This window comes from Solanum tuberosum, unplaced genomic scaffold (assembly GCF_000226075.1).
Source record: "Solanum tuberosum cultivar DM 1-3 516 R44 unplaced genomic scaffold, SolTub_3.0 scf00116, whole genome shotgun sequence".
Classification (NCBI taxonomy): Eukaryota; Viridiplantae; Streptophyta; class Magnoliopsida; order Solanales; family Solanaceae; genus Solanum; species Solanum tuberosum.
The window spans coordinates 1,087,984-1,106,487 of NW_006239040.1; the positions used below are offsets into that span (position 1 = coordinate 1,087,984).

General features: G+C 32.7%; 3 protein-coding genes across 4 annotated transcripts; all 3 read right to left on the reverse strand.

The window, feature by feature from the left end:
* Nucleotides 1-2,253: 2,253 nt before the first annotated feature.
* LOC102586497 (ATPase 8, plasma membrane-type-like) lies at nucleotides 2,254-8,288 on the reverse strand. The gene is made up of 14 exons (XM_006350011.1): nucleotides 8,192-8,288; nucleotides 6,749-6,868; nucleotides 6,556-6,654; nucleotides 6,058-6,195; nucleotides 5,428-5,742; nucleotides 5,000-5,326; nucleotides 4,798-4,917; nucleotides 4,585-4,707; nucleotides 4,395-4,499; nucleotides 4,011-4,320; nucleotides 3,289-3,803; nucleotides 2,988-3,161; nucleotides 2,697-2,879; nucleotides 2,254-2,591 (listed from the first exon to the last, which is right to left on the reverse strand). Exons 1-14 carry the CDS (start codon nucleotides 8,240-8,242, stop codon nucleotides 2,397-2,399), a joined length of 2,775 nt encoding a protein of 924 aa, XP_006350073.1. The 5' UTR covers nucleotides 8,243-8,288; the 3' UTR covers nucleotides 2,254-2,396.
* A 3,992-nt stretch (nucleotides 8,289-12,280) lies between these two features.
* Nucleotides 12,281-12,861, reverse strand: LOC102586829 (60S ribosomal protein L39-3-like). The gene is made up of 3 exons (XM_006350012.2): nucleotides 12,787-12,861; nucleotides 12,598-12,701; nucleotides 12,281-12,498 (listed from the first exon to the last, which is right to left on the reverse strand). The coding sequence occupies exons 1-3, from the start codon at nucleotides 12,787-12,789 to the stop codon at nucleotides 12,450-12,452; spliced, it is 156 nt and encodes a 51-aa protein (XP_006350074.1). The 5' UTR covers nucleotides 12,790-12,861; the 3' UTR covers nucleotides 12,281-12,449.
* A 644-nt stretch (nucleotides 12,862-13,505) lies between these two features.
* On the reverse strand, nucleotides 13,506-16,943 carry LOC102587171 (PHD finger-like domain-containing protein 5B). 2 transcript variants are annotated; one of them, XM_006350014.2, is made up of 3 exons: nucleotides 16,862-16,943; nucleotides 14,589-14,696; nucleotides 13,506-14,129 (listed from the first exon to the last, which is right to left on the reverse strand). In XM_006350014.2, exon 3 carries the CDS (start codon nucleotides 14,104-14,106, stop codon nucleotides 13,774-13,776), a length of 333 nt encoding a protein of 110 aa, XP_006350076.1. In that variant the 5' UTR covers nucleotides 14,107-14,129; nucleotides 14,589-14,696; nucleotides 16,862-16,943; the 3' UTR covers nucleotides 13,506-13,773. The 2 variants fall into 2 exon arrangements, with proteins under 2 accessions (XP_006350076.1, XP_006350075.1); XM_006350013.2 differs by lacking the exon at nucleotides 14,589-14,696.
* Nucleotides 16,944-18,504: the final 1,561 nt, after the last annotated feature.

Sequence of the window (18,504 nt, forward strand, 5' to 3'; positions counted from 1 at the left end):
TCTGGTGATTTTGGTAAGTATTTCGACAAAAAGAATCGTAACAGACCTTATTCTGTATATATATATTTCTTGTTCAGTTCTCTCTATTATAGAAGTTGAAGCAATTCTTACAGTAAATCTTTTCAATGCTACTTTCTCACAAGAACTAAGTTGAGAAGAAGGCATCTCTTTGTAACTTTTGATGTAAATTCACTAAGTGTTCTATTTTACCTTCTTTTTCTTTTATGCATGGGGAATTCATGTGTTATGTACCTATTTTGGAATAACTTGCTTTATTATGGGTGTGTTGGGTACGAAGGAAAATATTTTTTAGGAAAATAAGTGCATGATTTTCTACTTATTTTCATGCTTTCGTTACGTAAGCAAAAGATATTATCCTAAAAATAATTGTATATAATCTAGACAAATACTAAGGGAGGCAGATGTGGGTGTAGGGGGGAGGGAGCTATGGGATGGGATGAAAATGAGGTGTACGTTGCAGAGTGGGGAGGACAAAACAAGACACGATCAATATGGAATGCCCAATCGAACATGAATTTTTTTTCTCATGATTAAGAAAGTTGTTTTTTTCCTATCGAAATTATATTTTACCAACCAAACATGAAAAAAAAAATTAAAAATATTTTTTGAAAAATGTGTTAATATAAATTTAAATGAAGGAAAAAAAATAGTTTATTCTATGTGACAATTGGTAAAAAATTTACATGCATCAAATTTACATCAAACTAAATGATTTGGGATTTAATTAAAAAAAAAAGTACTTCCTTCCTCAATTAGTTATTCCTACTAAAAAGTTTCGAAAAATAATTTAATCCTATTTCAATAAGGTTTATAAAATCAATAACTTAAATTATAAATAGACATGAATCCTTGATTGATCTTCACCATCAAAAAGAAAAATGGTAGGTCTTTCCCCTGCTGATTATTTCTCTATTTTAGCTATCATTTTTCTTGTTTTATTTGTAACTTGGTTATGGTAGTATTTCGGATTAGCACCAGCATCAACACCGACACCAACACCAACAAGAACAGAAAGAGCGGCTACTATTGAAGTAGTAATAGATATTTCAAATGAAGCAATAAAAACTCTGGGAATTAAAGGAGAAAATAGTGATTGCTCGATTTGTATCGAAGAAATTAAATATATGGAGATGATTTTTATTTTTCCTATTTGTTGTCATAGGTTTCATTTTTGCTTGTATTAGGCCATGGTTAGAAAAAAATAGGACATGTCCCTTGAGTCGGACTTGTGTTTGATTGAAATACTTTGATTGAAATTTTCATGTTTTTTCATGTTCAATGAGATTAATTTATTTAATTTTTTGAGTAAAAGATGTTGTTCTACATTAAACTACATCTCATTAATTTTATAATTAATCCTAAAAGGACTTGATTAGGACATGTACTTCTTAAACTCTGAATCATAATAGGTTTATAAATCAAGAATTAAACTTTTAAAACCTTGCATTGCCTTCTATTTGTTACATCTTTTCAAATTAAAGTCTTTTGAAACTATGAGTTCTTTTTTCTCAATTTGTCATTCAAAATAGATAGAGGAGTAATCTAGTTATTTATTAGGAGTAATAGATAGATATGGTAGATAAATATTAGTTGAAACTAATAAATGATGGGTATCTTTTATAAAATATAAAAGTTTGAGTAATTTTTGAATTTTTTTAAAATCCAAATATTAGAACTTGGCCCAAATACTAATTTTTTTTAGTAGATGGAAACTTGGGATTCTTGACAAATATATCTGTCAAGTTAAAAAAATTATATAACAAGTGATCAAGGTTAAACTATTACCTTCTCCATTCAAGAGAATCCACTTAGGTAAATTGTAATAGTAGTAGCAATGCACTTCACTTAACATGTTACACAATTATTACTAATGTCTATGTAGAACATAATCTTTTTTTTGTTGTAACATTGTGAGAAAAGTCATAATATGATTATCGTATTGTCAATTTATATTGTATCGTATAAACCTAACATTATGCTTTCCTTTTGGACGTATTTTAGGAAAACTAAATATATTAATTAATAAATAAATATTTACAGAAAAAAAAAACATAAAAGATAATGTTATAGATATTCTTTATGTATATAGCTTGTTCACTTTTTTTTTTTTTTTAATATGCAGCCTTTGTAGTTCACCAATTTAGGAATTCATCCAACATTGATAACATCATGTACATTCACTTCTTGAAGAAAACAAAAATTAGCTGCAAAAATGCCCTTACCAAAAAAAAAAAAAGTCATCTATCTCCCATAATTCATTGCATAATCTTAGACAATATTGTCTTATTATTAGATCATTTCAACATGTTCCTTTGAGAGTGTAAAATTCCTCAAACTCGCAACATGGTTCTTGAAAATCTCGAGTAATTTTTTAATTACTCGTGTGTATATTTTGCAACTTCAGCACGACGTTTAGCTTGTTCAGCAATCTCATTCAATTCCCTGTAGTTCTTGTCATGAAATAAGCCATTGCTTTCTGCAGTCTGGAGACCATGACGTGTACGTTGATCCACGGCCCATTGTGCTTCTCTTTCGCCTTTTCCATAATCCTTCTTTGTTGTGAAGGCGGTCTAACAAGTTTTACAAGAAACATTCAATTAGAATTGAACATGTCAAAGATAGTATTAAGATTACAAAATGTGATCATGAGGCTATAGCTTTGTTTGTTTTTTTACCTTATTCTGGATCATTGAATCCCAGGCATCACCACTCAACGCGTAACGACTAATGAATTTAAGAACATCAAGAGGGAGATATGTAATAATTGTGTAGACCCATATGATTGCTGCCCATCCCCATCCAATTCCATGGATCCTAGCAAAGTTCCAGTTCGCGTAGACGGTGATAAGTGTAGCCACCTGAGTTAGAAAAAAGAAAAACAGGATTTTGATTAGTAAGAATATATGTATATACAGAGTTGTGAAGATTGAATGTTCATTAAGGTTCGATTGGTTTGAAGGACTTACGAATTGGGCTAGAAAGAAAGCAACGACAAGCAAAAAACCGGGGCGTTCCACAAATGACCAGCTTCTTGATCTTGTCACAAAGATGAGAGCCTGACTGATTATACTCACTTGAAGGTATACAGCAGCTGTAAGACCGTGTTCGTTCTCCCTGATTGATCTAACACCGAACTTCTCCTGCAAATACACAAGATAAATTTGCTTATCATGTTCCAATAGTACGTTTTGTTTTTGTGCTATCAGTTATAACTTTTTGCATGATGGTAAGCGTTTGTTCCAGAAGATTAAAAAGGAAAGAACTTACTGTAAAGAAATCAGTAGAGGCTGCAAGATAGAAGAACAGAACAGTCATGAGAGCTTGATAGGTTCCGAGGATGATCCCAGTGGCAAAGATCTCGTTGAGCTTCCACGAGTCGGGCAAAGGAGATGGCTTGACCCTGTCCTTAGAGATGGTCATGATGGTTCCATCGTTGAGGATGGCAATGATGAGGACCATAAAGGGAGGGAAGTCGAATTCCCAAATGAGTGCAATGAGCATGAATCCCATCACAACACGGATCGTGATTGAGACTGCATAGATAGTATAGTTCTTCATCCTCTGGAAAATGGCTCTGCTTGTCAAAACAGCACTAATAATGACACCAAGACCTGGTTCGGTCAAAACGATATCAGATGCACCCCGAGCTGCATCTGTTGCATCAGCAACTGCAATACCAATGTCTGCCTTCTTCAGTGCTGGTGCATCATTCACACCATCTCCAGTCATACCACAAATGTGCTTTCTTTCTTGCAGCTTCTTCACAATCTCGTACTTGTGTTCTTCAAAAGAATCAAAACAAAAGGTACTACTGTCACATAATATAACAACATTTCACTGTACTGTCAATATTTTTTACTATTGAAACTGTTTTTTCATGTTGTGTTATATTATATGTTCTCTATAACATCATTTCGGTATAGCAGCTAAAAAGTATGAGTGGCACCGTTATAGAGGGATTTGACTGTATTTTATTGCTAGATATTTACCTGGGAAAACTCCAGCAAAGCCATCAGCCTGCTCAATAAGCTCCTCAACAGGAATTTGAGCAATCGACTCATCCTTGTGATCACCAAGAAGAGCTGAAGATGGATACATGTTGGTTCCCATACCGAGCCTACGACCAGTTTCCTTACCGATAGCAAGCTGGTCACCAGTGATCATCTTAACATTAACACCAAGCTCGAGAGCTTTGCGAATTGTCTCTGCACTGTCGTGCCTTGGTGGATCAAAGAGAGGTAAAAGCCCGACGAATTCCCAAGGTGAACCAGCACTTTCCTTATCTTTCTCTGGCACAGTCTGCACAAAAATTATCATGAGACACTGCATTGCACTAACTCAAACAAAGTTATCAAACATTATATTTGCTTTACCTGTCTTGCAACACCCAAAGAACGAAGACCGCGGTTAGCAAAGTTGTCGATGATTTCATGAGATTTCTTTAAGACAGATCCACTGAGCCCACAGAGTTCAATAATCTAGCAAAAGATTATGCTAGATTAGACACTAAATGTTGAAATTAAGTATATGAAATTGAAGTATAAAAGAGATTGTATATCTTACTTGCTCAGGAGCACCTTTGCTTGCCCTGTGCCAGTCTCCGTTGCCATCGATATAGGTGATTGCAGTGCGCTTATCAACCGGATTGAATGGAAAGAAATGAACCTCTTGGATGCCTTCTCTTGCCTGCAATATCACAAGTACTTAAGCTCATCTACAACCTATTTGGTGACAGATTAACGACGAAGTTCTTAGTTAATTCTAGTTTCACATTACCAGTTTAGCATCACCCAACATATTAACAATACAAGCATCAATAGCATCCTGGTTTTCGACCCTGGAGGCTCTAGCTGCAAGTAACATAACAGTGTCTGCATCTGCGTTCTTAGGGAATACCTACAACCACGAACATAAGTCGTTATGTTATGATAGGAATTTTCATAACAAAAAATGGTATATTTTTGTCTTGATTACGAACCTCAATCAAGGTTTGGTCAACAGTAAGCTTGTTAAGCGTGAGGGTACCGGTCTTGTCACTGCAGAGGACATCCATACCAGCCATTTCCTCGATAGCAGTCATCCTCTTAGTGATAGCGCCTTGTTGGGACAACCGATGAGATCCAATAGCCATGGTAACAGACAAGACTGTTGGCATGGCGATTGGGATACCTCCAATAAGCAACACCAACAAGTTGTCAATTCCATCTCTATATTTTCGCTTTTGAATCGGCCACATTACCACAATCTCAATCACTATTCCCACAAGAATTGAGCAGATACAAAAGTTTCCAATAGCAGTCAACACCTGATCACAGATATAACACAACAAATTTTAGAAATAATACTTCAAAATCCGTTCTTCTTTGCATATGCTATTTTGGAACAAATCATAGAGCGTTTTTTCACCTTTTGGAAATGGCCAACTTGGTTTGTGCTATCAACAAGATGTGCAGCCTTTCCGAAGAAGGTATGAACACCAGTAGCAATGACAACAGCATCGAGCTCGCCTTGCTTGACAGTGGAACCAGAGAAAACTTCATCACCAGGTTGTTTGGTGACCGGTAAGGACTCACCGGTAAGTGCAGCCTGATCAATCTTCAGGGGATCACCCTCGAGAAGACGAGCATCAGCTGGGATAATGTCACCCAACTTAACACTAATCAGATCACCTGGAACCAGGAGCGAAGCGTCCTCCTCAGACCATTTTCCATCTCTCAAAACCTGAGAACCACATTCTCAAGATTATAAATCATCCATTCCACATAGAGAGATAATCGTCAAAAAACATGAACAGTGATGAATTGTGCGAGCATTTCATCTAAAATCATGGACTTGATTCTTTTTATGGACCTAGAACGTCTGATACTATGTTGAAATGTATGATTACCTCATTTAAGAAACGTCAAATTAGCATTTCATCCATTGCACATAGAAACATAATCACCAAAAAAACATGAACAGTATATGACTGTCTCATCTAAAAGTTTAAAATATTAGAAAAAACACGTTATATTCGACAGTTACTTATACGTGTACCTTAGTTTTGGGAGCAAGATTAGCCATAAGGGCAGCAGCAGCATTTCCAGCATTGTTCTCTTCAATGAAACTGATAGTAGAGTTGATAACAAGCAAAACCATGATACCTACAAAGTCGGGCCAATCCGGTGGCTTACCCTGCATTTTTCGAAAATTTCACCTTAGATATTAGTTTGTTCTAACTTCTAATTAGCCATAAACATGAACAAAGAGATGTATTTGGTACGACGAAAGTCATTTTTCTAGTGAAGGAAAACGACTTCCTCCTCACAAAAGTGAGGGAAGTCATTTCCCCCCCTTAACGTCGAAAAAAGTTTCTCTCAACCAAACATGAGAAAATAAATCACGACTTCCTCCTCACAAAAGTGAGGGAAGTCATTTTCCCCCTTAAAGTCGAAAAAAGTTTTTGTCAACCAAACATGAGAAAATAAACATTCATTTTTTTCAAAAATATTTTCCGAAAAATACTTCCGTTATATTTAGTATATATTTTCTTACCCCTCCATTTGCCAAGACAATAGACATGATAGCAGCAGCTTCCATGACCCATGATAGAGGATTCCACATAAACCCCAAGAATTTAAGGACCTTGTTCTCCTGTAATAATAAAAATTAACACAAATTTTTAGTGTTTATTTTTTTCTAAATAGAAAAATGAAACATCAAAATATTATTTTTTTAAAAAAATCACCTTTTTCTCTTCAAGTTTGTTGGGGCCAAAAATTTCAATCCTTTTTTGGCCTTCTTCTTTTGTCAAACCTTCTTTGCTACATTTTAGTATCTGGAAAACTTCTTCCACTGGAATGCTTTCCTGCAAGATCATTTTCACAACGAGTCGAGATGTATTCAGAATCTAGAGTTTATGAATTCATATCATAATGAGTGTGATATGTACGTATAATTACTATTAATTTTATTTTTTTATCTATGTGTACATAATTCGAGCAAGAGGTATTAGGTACAATTAAATCCACATATATAACACGTCCTAATTGTTCACCTATGACCACATGACATGCAATCAGTGTAAGAGGCAAAAATTTCACCAAGAGGATTCATCATTTATTATATATAATATACATAAATAAGAAAAATTATTCATCATTCATTATACTATGACCACATGACATGCAATTAGTGTAAGAGGCAAAAATTTCACCAAGAGGATTCATCATTTATTATATATAATATACATAAATAAGAAAAATTATTCATCATTCATTATACTATGACCACATGACATGCAATTAGTGTAAGAGGCAAAAATTTCACCAAGAGGATTCATCATTTATTATATATAATATACATAAATAAATAAAAATATTCATCATTCATTATATATATATAAATGGAAAAAAAAATCTTATATAAACAATATGATCATGCGAAAAAGATGCATGTATTCATTACGTAATTAACAAATTTAACAAATTCATCATCATTTTTACACAAAAATAATTTGAACTCATCGAATCAAATTTAAATTCTGAATTTTGTTGTAACCATGTCCATGAGAGGGGTAGATGCATTAGGTAATCAACAAATTTAACGAATTTATCATCATTTTTACACAAAACATAATGCGAACGTTACTAAAATCTCAACAAATATTATAATTAGAACTCATCAAATAAAATTTAAATTATGAATCTTGTTACAAAGAGAGTGGCGCTGATGCACTATGTAATCAACAAATCTAACAAATTCATTATCATTTTTACACAAAATATAATATGAAAGTTACTAAAATCTCAAAAAATATTGTCATTAGAACTCATCAAATAAAATTTAAATTTTGAATGTTGGTCACCACGAGAGAGGTAGATGCACTATGTAATCTACAAATTTAACAAATTCATCATCATTTTTACACAAAACATAATATAAAAGTTACTGAAAATCACAACAAATATTATAATTAGAACTCATCAATAATATTTAAATTCTGAATCTTGTCACCACGAAAGTCATGGAAGATGCACTATGTAATCAACAAATTTATCATCATTCTTTACACAAAACATAATACGAAAGTTACTAAAATCTCAAAAAATATTATACTTAGAACTCATCGAATAAAATTTAAATTATGAATCTTGCTACGACACGAGAGGAGAGGAAAGATTATACTTACAAGATCAACCTTCTCATTCTTAAGCTCTTCCAAGGATAAATTAGCCGCCATGATGATAAATTAAACACTAGAAAAAAGAGGGAGTTTAAGAGAAACCAATTAATTAAAAAAAGTGAGTTTTCAACAAGGAAGAAGAATTAAGAATGAAAGAGAAATATATTAAGGAAATAATAATTCTATTATTATTATCACTCTTTGTCTTCTCCCTCATCTAGGCTCACTTTCTTGAAAACACAAATTCCCTCTTTCAAATCAGTCCATATAATATATAGTTATATGTTAATTACTTGTTAATTAATTTGACTACTTTTTTTTATGATCCCTTAAACAAGAGTTTATATCTTTAACACCTTAGGTTAATTTTGAGATAATCCTATAAAAAAGGAGAAGCCATGAGAATTGCTATACATTCTCTCTATTCTTTAAATGTCCTAATATTTTGTTTTACTAATGCTAAAAACATGCAAAACCACACAATATTGAGATTTCTTTTTTCCCTTTTTTTCTCCATCTTGAATATTTTTTGCTATATTTTATTTATTGTCAATGCATATGGTTCCAATAAAATAGCAATATTAGTTGAAATAGTATATTAGTGTAAATGAAATAGTAACTTTTTCTCCTTTTGTTTGGGGATTTTTTTTTTATTATCATTACTTTGGATATAATGAATTGAATGATTGATTTAATCAATCCATATTATCGGCAAAAATAGCTAGGTTATGTTTGAGAAAAAAGATTAGGTAACCATGAATAATATGGATTTAACTTAGATTAGGTAATCACGAATAATATGGATATCGATATTATCTATTTCTCAACTTCTCATCCATATGAAATGTGGACAAGTCAAATATTCGTTTTTGTCTAGAAAAAATTAATTAATACTCAATTGATTTCCAACTCACTCATATTTAATTCGACTTTCTAGTGTGACATTAATGTTGAAATGGTATAAACTTGTGTTGATTTTTATGTTGAGATGATATCCCTACAATCCAAAGTCCAAACCAAACGGCCCCTAAGTTTAACATCTCCCAACAATGACAATGTTCAAGAAGATGGTCAAGTGGCAAGCTAATAAAATGTCACTTGACAAACTTAAGATTAATTTAATAAATATTGTTATAAGAATTTGAATTAAAAGTATTTGTATTTAAAATACATTAGATTTTTAAAAAGATTTTTCATTATTTTAAAAATAAAAATCCATAGTAGAAGAGTTCTAAATGAACTCTTATTATTTTATAAATTTATCCTTTTAAAATATTATAAATAATTAAAAAATAACAAACAATAAAAAAGTAAAGACGATAAACAGAAAAAAGGGAGCAAACGTTGGAAAAAAATATTAAAATAACAATTATAAGGAAAAAAAAAGGGAGCAAACGTAAGAAAAAAAAAATACTGTAACAAGGATAAGGAGGAGTAACAAACTGGTCCTCTTTTTATTCTGTTATTGATAACTAATAAAATATTTAAATTAATTATATTTAAAAAAATTAAAAATAAGGAAGAGTAATAAACTGATCTTCTTTTAAGAAAAAGATGTGATATTTGAAATTTAAATTTAAATAAAATTTGAGTTGGAATGGAACTCTACTTCTTAACTTCTCCTAAATATACTCCTACAAACTTTACATATGAATCTTCATTCCTCTTTCTTCTTTTTTTAGTGGGTTTTTTTTTTTGTTTTAATGTTTTCTGTTTTTTATTTTTATTTTTATTATCTGAAACATGTGCAACTTATTAAATTCAAATTCAAATTATCTGAAACCTGAGCAACTTATTAAACTAAAAATTATCGGAGTTCTTAAAATAAAATTCAACAGAATTTTTCAAAAAATTGTCGTCAAACTCCGCTTGTCCTCACAATTACGTGGAGTCTATCCTAAACGGCTTGGATATAGACTTCACTTAAATATTTTTAAAAGTTTTTGGGGTCTCAAAAATGCAAAATGCAAAATGATTATTATCGAAGTTTTCGATTAAGCCCTCTTCCCTCTCCTTAAGTTAAGAAAAAAAGAATGCTGCTTGAATGAACGAATATTCGTTGAACCTTTCTAATTGACACCCCCTTCTTCCGGACCTCTGGCAGTCAAAGCTATAGGAAGACCTCTGGCAGTCAAAGCTATAGGAAGACGTGTTTCGATCTTTCCATCGATAGAAGCAGTAGGTATATACCACATGCAGCTTGTAAGCCCTAGTGGCAGCGGTAATGTACATACATACAGGTATATTACAAAGAATGGCATGAATCGGTAGGAAATATTAGAGGATCCATCCATAGTACGTTAAATTTGAAAATCTAAATATTCATTCGGACACAATTCCTTGGCCTCAACGTTGAGAAGGCTCAGCTTCAAAATCGTACACATGGAGAACTTCCGTCTCACTAGCATTTTCTACTACCCTTAAAAAGATATTAAAGTGTTTACTTTTAGATCTAAATAGAATGAATAATGATGTGTTATGAAGACACTGGTACACAGGCTTTACTGGTGTCAATGAAGGCCTTTCATCTGTTTTATTATTCATATATGAAAAGAAATCCATAATCCAATTTCTCCATAGAATGATGAGAAGTTGCATGAGCTTTATACAAATTTAACCAATTGCTGTATACATACATAATCCAGAATACGTTACAAGTAGCATACAGTTCCCCCATCCCTTCATCACACAAGTGCAAATGGCAATACAGTGCTAACACAAGCTGAAAGCCTGTGGCCAAGTCACGAGACCACTAAAACATATTTAATAAGAACGAGATTATAGAATGCTCTGCATAGACCCTTATGTAAAGCTTTACTGAAACAAGAGGCAATCACCTCTTTGCAATATGAAGAAAATATACATGCCCACGCATTACCAAGTCATTTCTACAACATGAAAGATATCCATCCTCTCATAATTTACACCACAGAACTATAGTACTTGTCCAGGGAATGCCATGTCAGTACTACAAATGCATGTATCAAGTACCAGTAGAATACCTTGAAAAAAATAGAAACACCTCTAGCCGTGACAAGTGCATGGAGCTCAATCTGATATAGAACACCCAAACCTATTAATTAGCCAATGGCAAATGCTCAGCTAGCACTCATGGACATCGTTCTCACCCCGGTTTGCAGTCCATGTTTATGAATAATGACAGTAAAGAACATTATTCTACATGCACATCCCACAGACACTGAAGTGCAGTAATCAGGGTACCAGTAAATCCAGATCAACAATCCTAACTAATCAAGATATATTAGGACTCGAGAGATTCCCAAGTCACACTTCTGGTCAAATACACTTTCAACACCACTTAAATGGACTACAAGTACATGATATACTGGAAAGTTTAATCAATCATTCCAAAAGTATGTGATAGACCTCAAGGGTGTCTGTCTCACAATGACACGACAGCCGATGAAGAAGCCGCCTTGATATGGAAATAAAAAGGCACAGGATAAAATGCAATATGGCTCTTGATACTAAGTTGACAGTGGCAATATCAAAGGTATCGGTACTGGTGAGATCATGATTCTTACTATGACACGATAGCCGGAAAAGAGGAGAAACACTCTTCTGATATAAGCCTAAACCACATAACCTTATATGTTTATAACTCAAATCAACATGGTTTACAACTAACAGCCTATAATAGGCAACATCATACGAGTTTATCTTACAACTATCACTCCAACAGACAAGGATGACAAATTGGTGCATCAATTGATAGTATGATAATACACCAGCTACCAGAAACGATCCCATAAAAATCCAGACTCCTAAGCAAATTATAGCCCTTTCAGTAAAATTTTACATTCACTAGTCTGACTCAATGGTGAGATGTGAAAAGAACTAGAATTTTTTTCTCTGTTCCAATTTATGTCAATAGTTTTTCATACAGGTCTGAAAAATTCCAGTGTTGAGCTAAGTGAGAGGAAAGATTCGACGATCAGAAAAACCAAAAGCTAATTACTTCTGTGAAAAACATCTAATCAACACAAACACTCCCCAGCAAGTGTAAATCACAAACAGATAACTCAATGCATGAATGCAATAACAAAATACTACTGTTAACCAACATTAAACAGCTCAAATTAAACAGAACAACTTCATAATCAGTCATTAATATATAAATCTCTTCCAAAATAAAAAACACAATCTGTTTCCTCACTGAATAAGCTCCTATTGAGCCAGAAAATAAAACATAATCCGAGAAGTTTTTCCATAAAAAACTTAAATAAAACACGATTCTTCCACCTTAAAATCCTAGCTTGGTCCTACGCCAGTGCCTACGCTTAGCATTGTACCTAAAATACAAAAATGAAACTTCATTAGTAAAAATCAACATAAATCAGAACCAAAATAATATCACAATACTCTATTTAGCAATTTGTGAATATGAATACCTGATTGTGTTATCAGTCCTCATACGGATCCAGTAAGGAATTGGCCTGTTCTGTCTCTGCTTCTTCGCTAGCTTCTTCTTAATCATGAATGACTTGTGAGAAGGCTAAACAAAAATTGCAAACAAATCAGTTTAGCATACACGAGCTTACAATAAGTATCAATTTTGAATACTTCGAATAGAAACTCACCATTTTTGCTGTTGGAGATTCCCGGCGCTTAAGCTCTGATGCTGAATGAAACCCTAAAGCACGAACAAAAACCCTAGTTTTTGTTCTATATAACAATGCAACACAAGGCCCACTGGGTTGGTATTCTATTTGGGCCAATTTTTTGGGGTGCTGATTATAGCAGATGGCCCATTATTAGGCCCAAAATCTGTGCAAATATATAGTCCTTTAAAACTTAGCCTTTCAAACAACATTAGTCAAGTCTAACACTCTTATGTTTGTTTTGTATAATATTGTTTCAACCTTGCAGACAAAATATTTGACGGTAATAACTTACGAAATTATAGACCGAGTCTTACATTTTTTTCACATTTTCGAAATGTATCTTTAGACTGTGGTCTAAAATGTCCATAAGTTGTAACAGAAATAAAAAGTGATCACACCTAAATTTGTTTATGTAAATATTTCTACACGTTCAATGCATAAAACTGGTTCTTATTATATGGTCTGTATATCTGTGGAAGTTATTTAAACCTTAGCAGAAATGGTGAAGCTATTACTTCACTTCCTTTTAGTTCAAGCTATTCTTTAGCGGCTATTAAGATTGTGGATTTGTGGTATATTGAACTCTCTGTTTATGTCATATGCTGTTCTTAATGTAAGTTGAAACTTCCTAATACAAATCCCATCAACATGCTCCACTAAAGAACAAGAGTACAGCGTACAATCATGATAGAAAATAAACTGGAGTAAAATTTTCACAAATTACACCAAAAAGAGACAAGATTGAAAGTCGATTAGCGTTGGCATGCTGTTGCGCATACCCTTGCACAAAACGAAATTACAATGGGTTAAACCTGTGATATCAGTATGTAATACAGCAAGTTCCAAGGCAATATAGTGAGTAAGTTACATAGGCTATACTCAAATGCCTAATTTTGACACAATCATGCTAGTACGAAACTCCAGTAGTGAACTTCACCGAAGGGTGAAAGAGGTATCCGACTTTCATCTCTTCTTGAAACCATATTTTTTACGTTCATAAAACAGATCAGTCTTGGCACTACCAAGATTGACTATCTTTGGACAGCCATCCCTATCTTTCTCCTGCTGAGTACATTCCTTGCAATAGTAAGCATCAGAAATACCAACACCACCACAGATGACACAACGGCCTTGAAAGGATCCATAGTTGCATTCATCACAAACTCGGACAAGTGTGCAAGGACGGACGTATGAATCACAAATCACACACTTCCCATCACATTTCTCACAAAGTCGACCAATAGCTATTCCTGGCTGCTTCCGGCACATGATCAAATCAGGATGATGCTTGGCCATATTTCTAACAGTGACGTCTTAACCTGGAAAAGAAGAATTAAGCAAGAGTCATTAGCAGACAGCAGATACGAGGCAAAACAACGTATTTCTTAGATCTATATGATTATGTTTATTGTAGCAGAAAGCATAGTAAAAAATATAAATGGGACAAGTAGAATACAGCAACTAAATCATTCTGATTGATAAAATAATAAGTTAAAACTTTATCATGTCTGTCAAGAAGCAAAAAATAATAGAATTCTATAAAGAGAAAAATATTATCACCCTAGTATCATAACATATCATGTTACCATTTGCTAGGCCCTACAGATAGAAGAAAATGAACGAAATAGCATCAGTTACAGAAATGTCCAAAACCGATCATGTCTGCCAAGAAGCAAAAAGAACAGAATTCTATAAAAAGATAGATATCATCCTCCTAATGTTAACATATCCTGCAACCATTTGTGATGCCCTACAGATAAGGAAAATGAAGAAAATACCATCAGTTACAGAGTTCTCCAAAACAACTTTGATTCATCAGCTTTGACACTAACTAGATGGAGATGAACTCGCTCTATCCCTACCCCTTTAGCTCCTGTACTTTTCTCCTGATAAAGATTTGTCAAACATTATGGACAATGGTATGGACCGTGGGAAAAATTGAGTTCCACAAAGTATTTTCTTTTATATTTTATTTTGTGAAGGGGAAGATAAAAGGTGAAGGCAATATCCCATCAACTTTTTGGTTCTTAAATTTAAGATTGTCTCGACCCATCAACAGGAAAAAAAATTGGACCCTCACGGAGATTTTCCCAAGAAAAATCCTCTTCATTAAAGTAATGCAATTGTTGGTGAGGGGTGACACTATGCACTTTGCAAACACAAACGGCTTTATGCACCTCTAATTCTAATTTCTACACAGAGTAACAATGATATCTACGTCAACACAGAAATTAATATGGTTAAACCAGTTGGTTATTTCATGCTTTGTTAAGATACAGTCTTTACAAAGATGGAGTTAAGAACTTGCAGAGATCTTAGCTTCACTATCCTACATTGCATTTTATTTTTTTATTTTTTTTATTTTTATTTTATTTTTTTTATGACAAGGGAAACCAGCAGTCGCTACCCTTTGGATAGGCACAGGGTAAAAACCCCACTCCTATGCTATAGCTCTCAAACCACATAGGAGAGGTAACCCGCACTAGGCAAGCCCGCTCGGCCCAGAAGGCAAACCCCTTACTTTCGCTGGCAAGGGGTTTTGAACTTGAGACCTCCAACATGGAAGTCCCAAGCCCAAACCACTGGGCCACCCCGAAGGGTTTTTTATTTATTTTTGAACAGGTAACATTTACTACCCTACATTTCATTTTGCAAGCAGAAACTGATGACTAGCAGAATCCCACAAACTACAAAGGTGCAGAAAAGCAAGAAGTTGGAGTGCTTTTGAGTTGTGAACCTACTTCAACTCATTTCATACAGTCGGAATTTTAGTGAATCGCTTTCTTTTTAATGAATAAACTACTGCCTTCTAGTCCACAAGATAAGAAGTCCATACACTTATTGCACTAGTCTCATTGGTTAAATCTTCTCAATTTTGAACACCTATAAAAGCATCCTCTTGCCCGATTCCTTTTTCCTTGAACAGGCAATAAGAGCCCTTTGCGCAATATTGTCTAAGAAGATCTTGATCATTATTAAATGTATGCAATCATTGAACTTAAATAAGTTGCTCAATAAAGTGAAGACTGGGTTTAGATCCTAACAAAAGGCGATTTCTTCCTATCCATCGAAGTTCTGTAAGCTGAGTTACCTGATATCTATACTAGTTGGAGGTAGCTGGTACGGGCAAACTAGCCAAAACTGACAACTATCAAGAAGAACGAAGAAAAAAAATCAAACTTTAAGCATTACTAAGTTACTACTCCTATCACTTATCAAGAAACACTCGAGTTCGATAGCTAGCAAACACAGTGATCATCATGTGAATGACTCTATAAGCATCTCTCTTTCTTTCTTTGTTAATATATAAATTAAATGCTTTTACTATTTACAATTGAGGTTAACAGGGATGTCCTTATTTCATGATCAAGTTATTTCTGCTACTGCAACAAAAGCAAATTGGTATAATACTGTGAACTCAATTACTTACATCTAAACCTAAAACTAAAGAAGAGTCAGAAAAAATATTTATTTTCAACATAAAACATAACAAAACATATTAAAAATGAAAATTATCCCCCCCCCAATCTTCGTAAAACAATCTCCTACTAACCTACTATTAAATAGACAAATCCTACCAATACAAAATTAAGTAATTTTCTGAATTCAAACATAATATCAAACAAAAGTAGCTACTAACAACAGTAAACTTTAACCAATACTAGTTCGTTCAAATTCCTACACGAAACAACCTCAATATCAAACAAAACACGATTTGAGTAGCTATCAACAACATCAAAAATTCAACACAAACGAAAATTAAAGATTAGCTACATTCAAACACAAAACAAACAGAATATCAAACAAAACACGATTCAAAGTACTATTAACAAGAGCAAACATTAACCAATACTAATTCGTTGAATTCCTACTCAAAACAATCTCAATATCAAACAAAACACGATCAAAATAGCTATTAACAACATAAAATTCAACAAAAAGGAAATGAAATAATTAGCTGAATTCAAACACATAACAGACGCAATATCAAACAAACAAAACATGATTAAAGTAGAAATTAGTAACAATGTGAAGAGGATGTCACGCAAACCTGAATCGATGAGCGAAGTTTCTGGAACCGAAAGCCGTAGGGGTTTAGCTGCAGAGAAAGGACTCAAGAGGAAAATTGAAGATGACCCGAAAAAATATTGAGGCCGGTGTGTATATATAGTATGGGCCAGAGGCGGTGCGGCCCACTCGAGTTTCACAATCCATTTGGGCTACTTTCTCATGGGCCTTATTGGGATGATTTGCACAAAATGAAAATAACTTTTTTCTTTTTAAGTTTAATGAAAAGAAAATAGCAAAATGAACTCTTGTACTTGTATGAGTTTGTATCTTGAACCCTTCTATTTAATCTTTTGTACACCAATTATTCTCTTAGTTTTTTTTTTTTCAATCGTCGGTGTCTCGGTGATATGTAAGTTGTGATAAATTGATATGAATATGTTCAATATAGTGAGTAGTGGTGTACAATTCAAACCATAAAGCCAAATCAAACCGATGATCGGAAAAAAAAACTGACTTATGATTTAATTTGGCGTTGAAAAAAATCGTTCTTTTAGTTGGCAGAATGATATGACTTAATAATGGAGTAGTATATTCATTTTAGTTGACTTAATGAATTTCTTACTAATCATATTGGATAATTATGATTTTAAAATTAGAAATAAACAAATATGTGACATGTAAATCATGCCAAACATGTATATGATTCATCTTAAATATTTAATCAAATTATCTTATTAAATTATCTAGACCATCATGATTTCAACACACAAAGGAGAGAAAAATGTATTTTAAGTATGACATGTGAAATAGATTTATTTAGAGAATAAATTTATTTAAATAATTGTTATATTTAATTTTAAATGTGTATAACTTAATAGATCATGCTCCCAAATTATATCAAATCATCATGCATAATTATAAAAGACACCGACTTATATTGCAAAAGCATATATGTTAAAACTTGAAAGTATAAATCGAGTTTGCAAGCAGTGAATTCATCACGTATATTTAATATGTTTGTCATAAAGAATTTTTACGTATCATGTTACTTCAAATATAAGTATTTATAAAAAGTGAAATAACACACAAAACTATATATGATAATAAAAATATTCAACAATTTACACCTGAAGAATTTTTTGAGTTTCCATATTAAATGGGATTTGTTTCAATCTATCAGTTGTACACATGTCTACAATAATAAAATAAAAAATAAAAGGTACTTGTTGAAGTATCAAACAAGATCATTTCAACTGTCATATTATTATTATAAAAATATAATTTAGAACTAGTCTGTTACAGCTAGTACTAGATTTGAATAAATATTAAAAAAATTATTGAGTTTATAGTTTTTTTTCAATGAACATTCATTAAATTTTGTAAACAAAAAAACTATGTAAGAAGCTGCATTAATTACATACTAATTTCAGAAAAATGACGGCTTAAATCACATTTTTGAAACGTAATTTGTAAATTTTATTTTTGAAAACATAACTTATTTATGTAGTTAGAGAGTGCAATTTATAAGTGCTTACTTGAAATACAATTTACAAACTGAGTTTTAGAAGAAAAAAAATTACTAGTCATATTTCATAAATGCGATTTATTATTATTTTTTAGTTAAATTAAACGACATGTAAATCACACTTCTCATATATATATATATATATATATATATATATA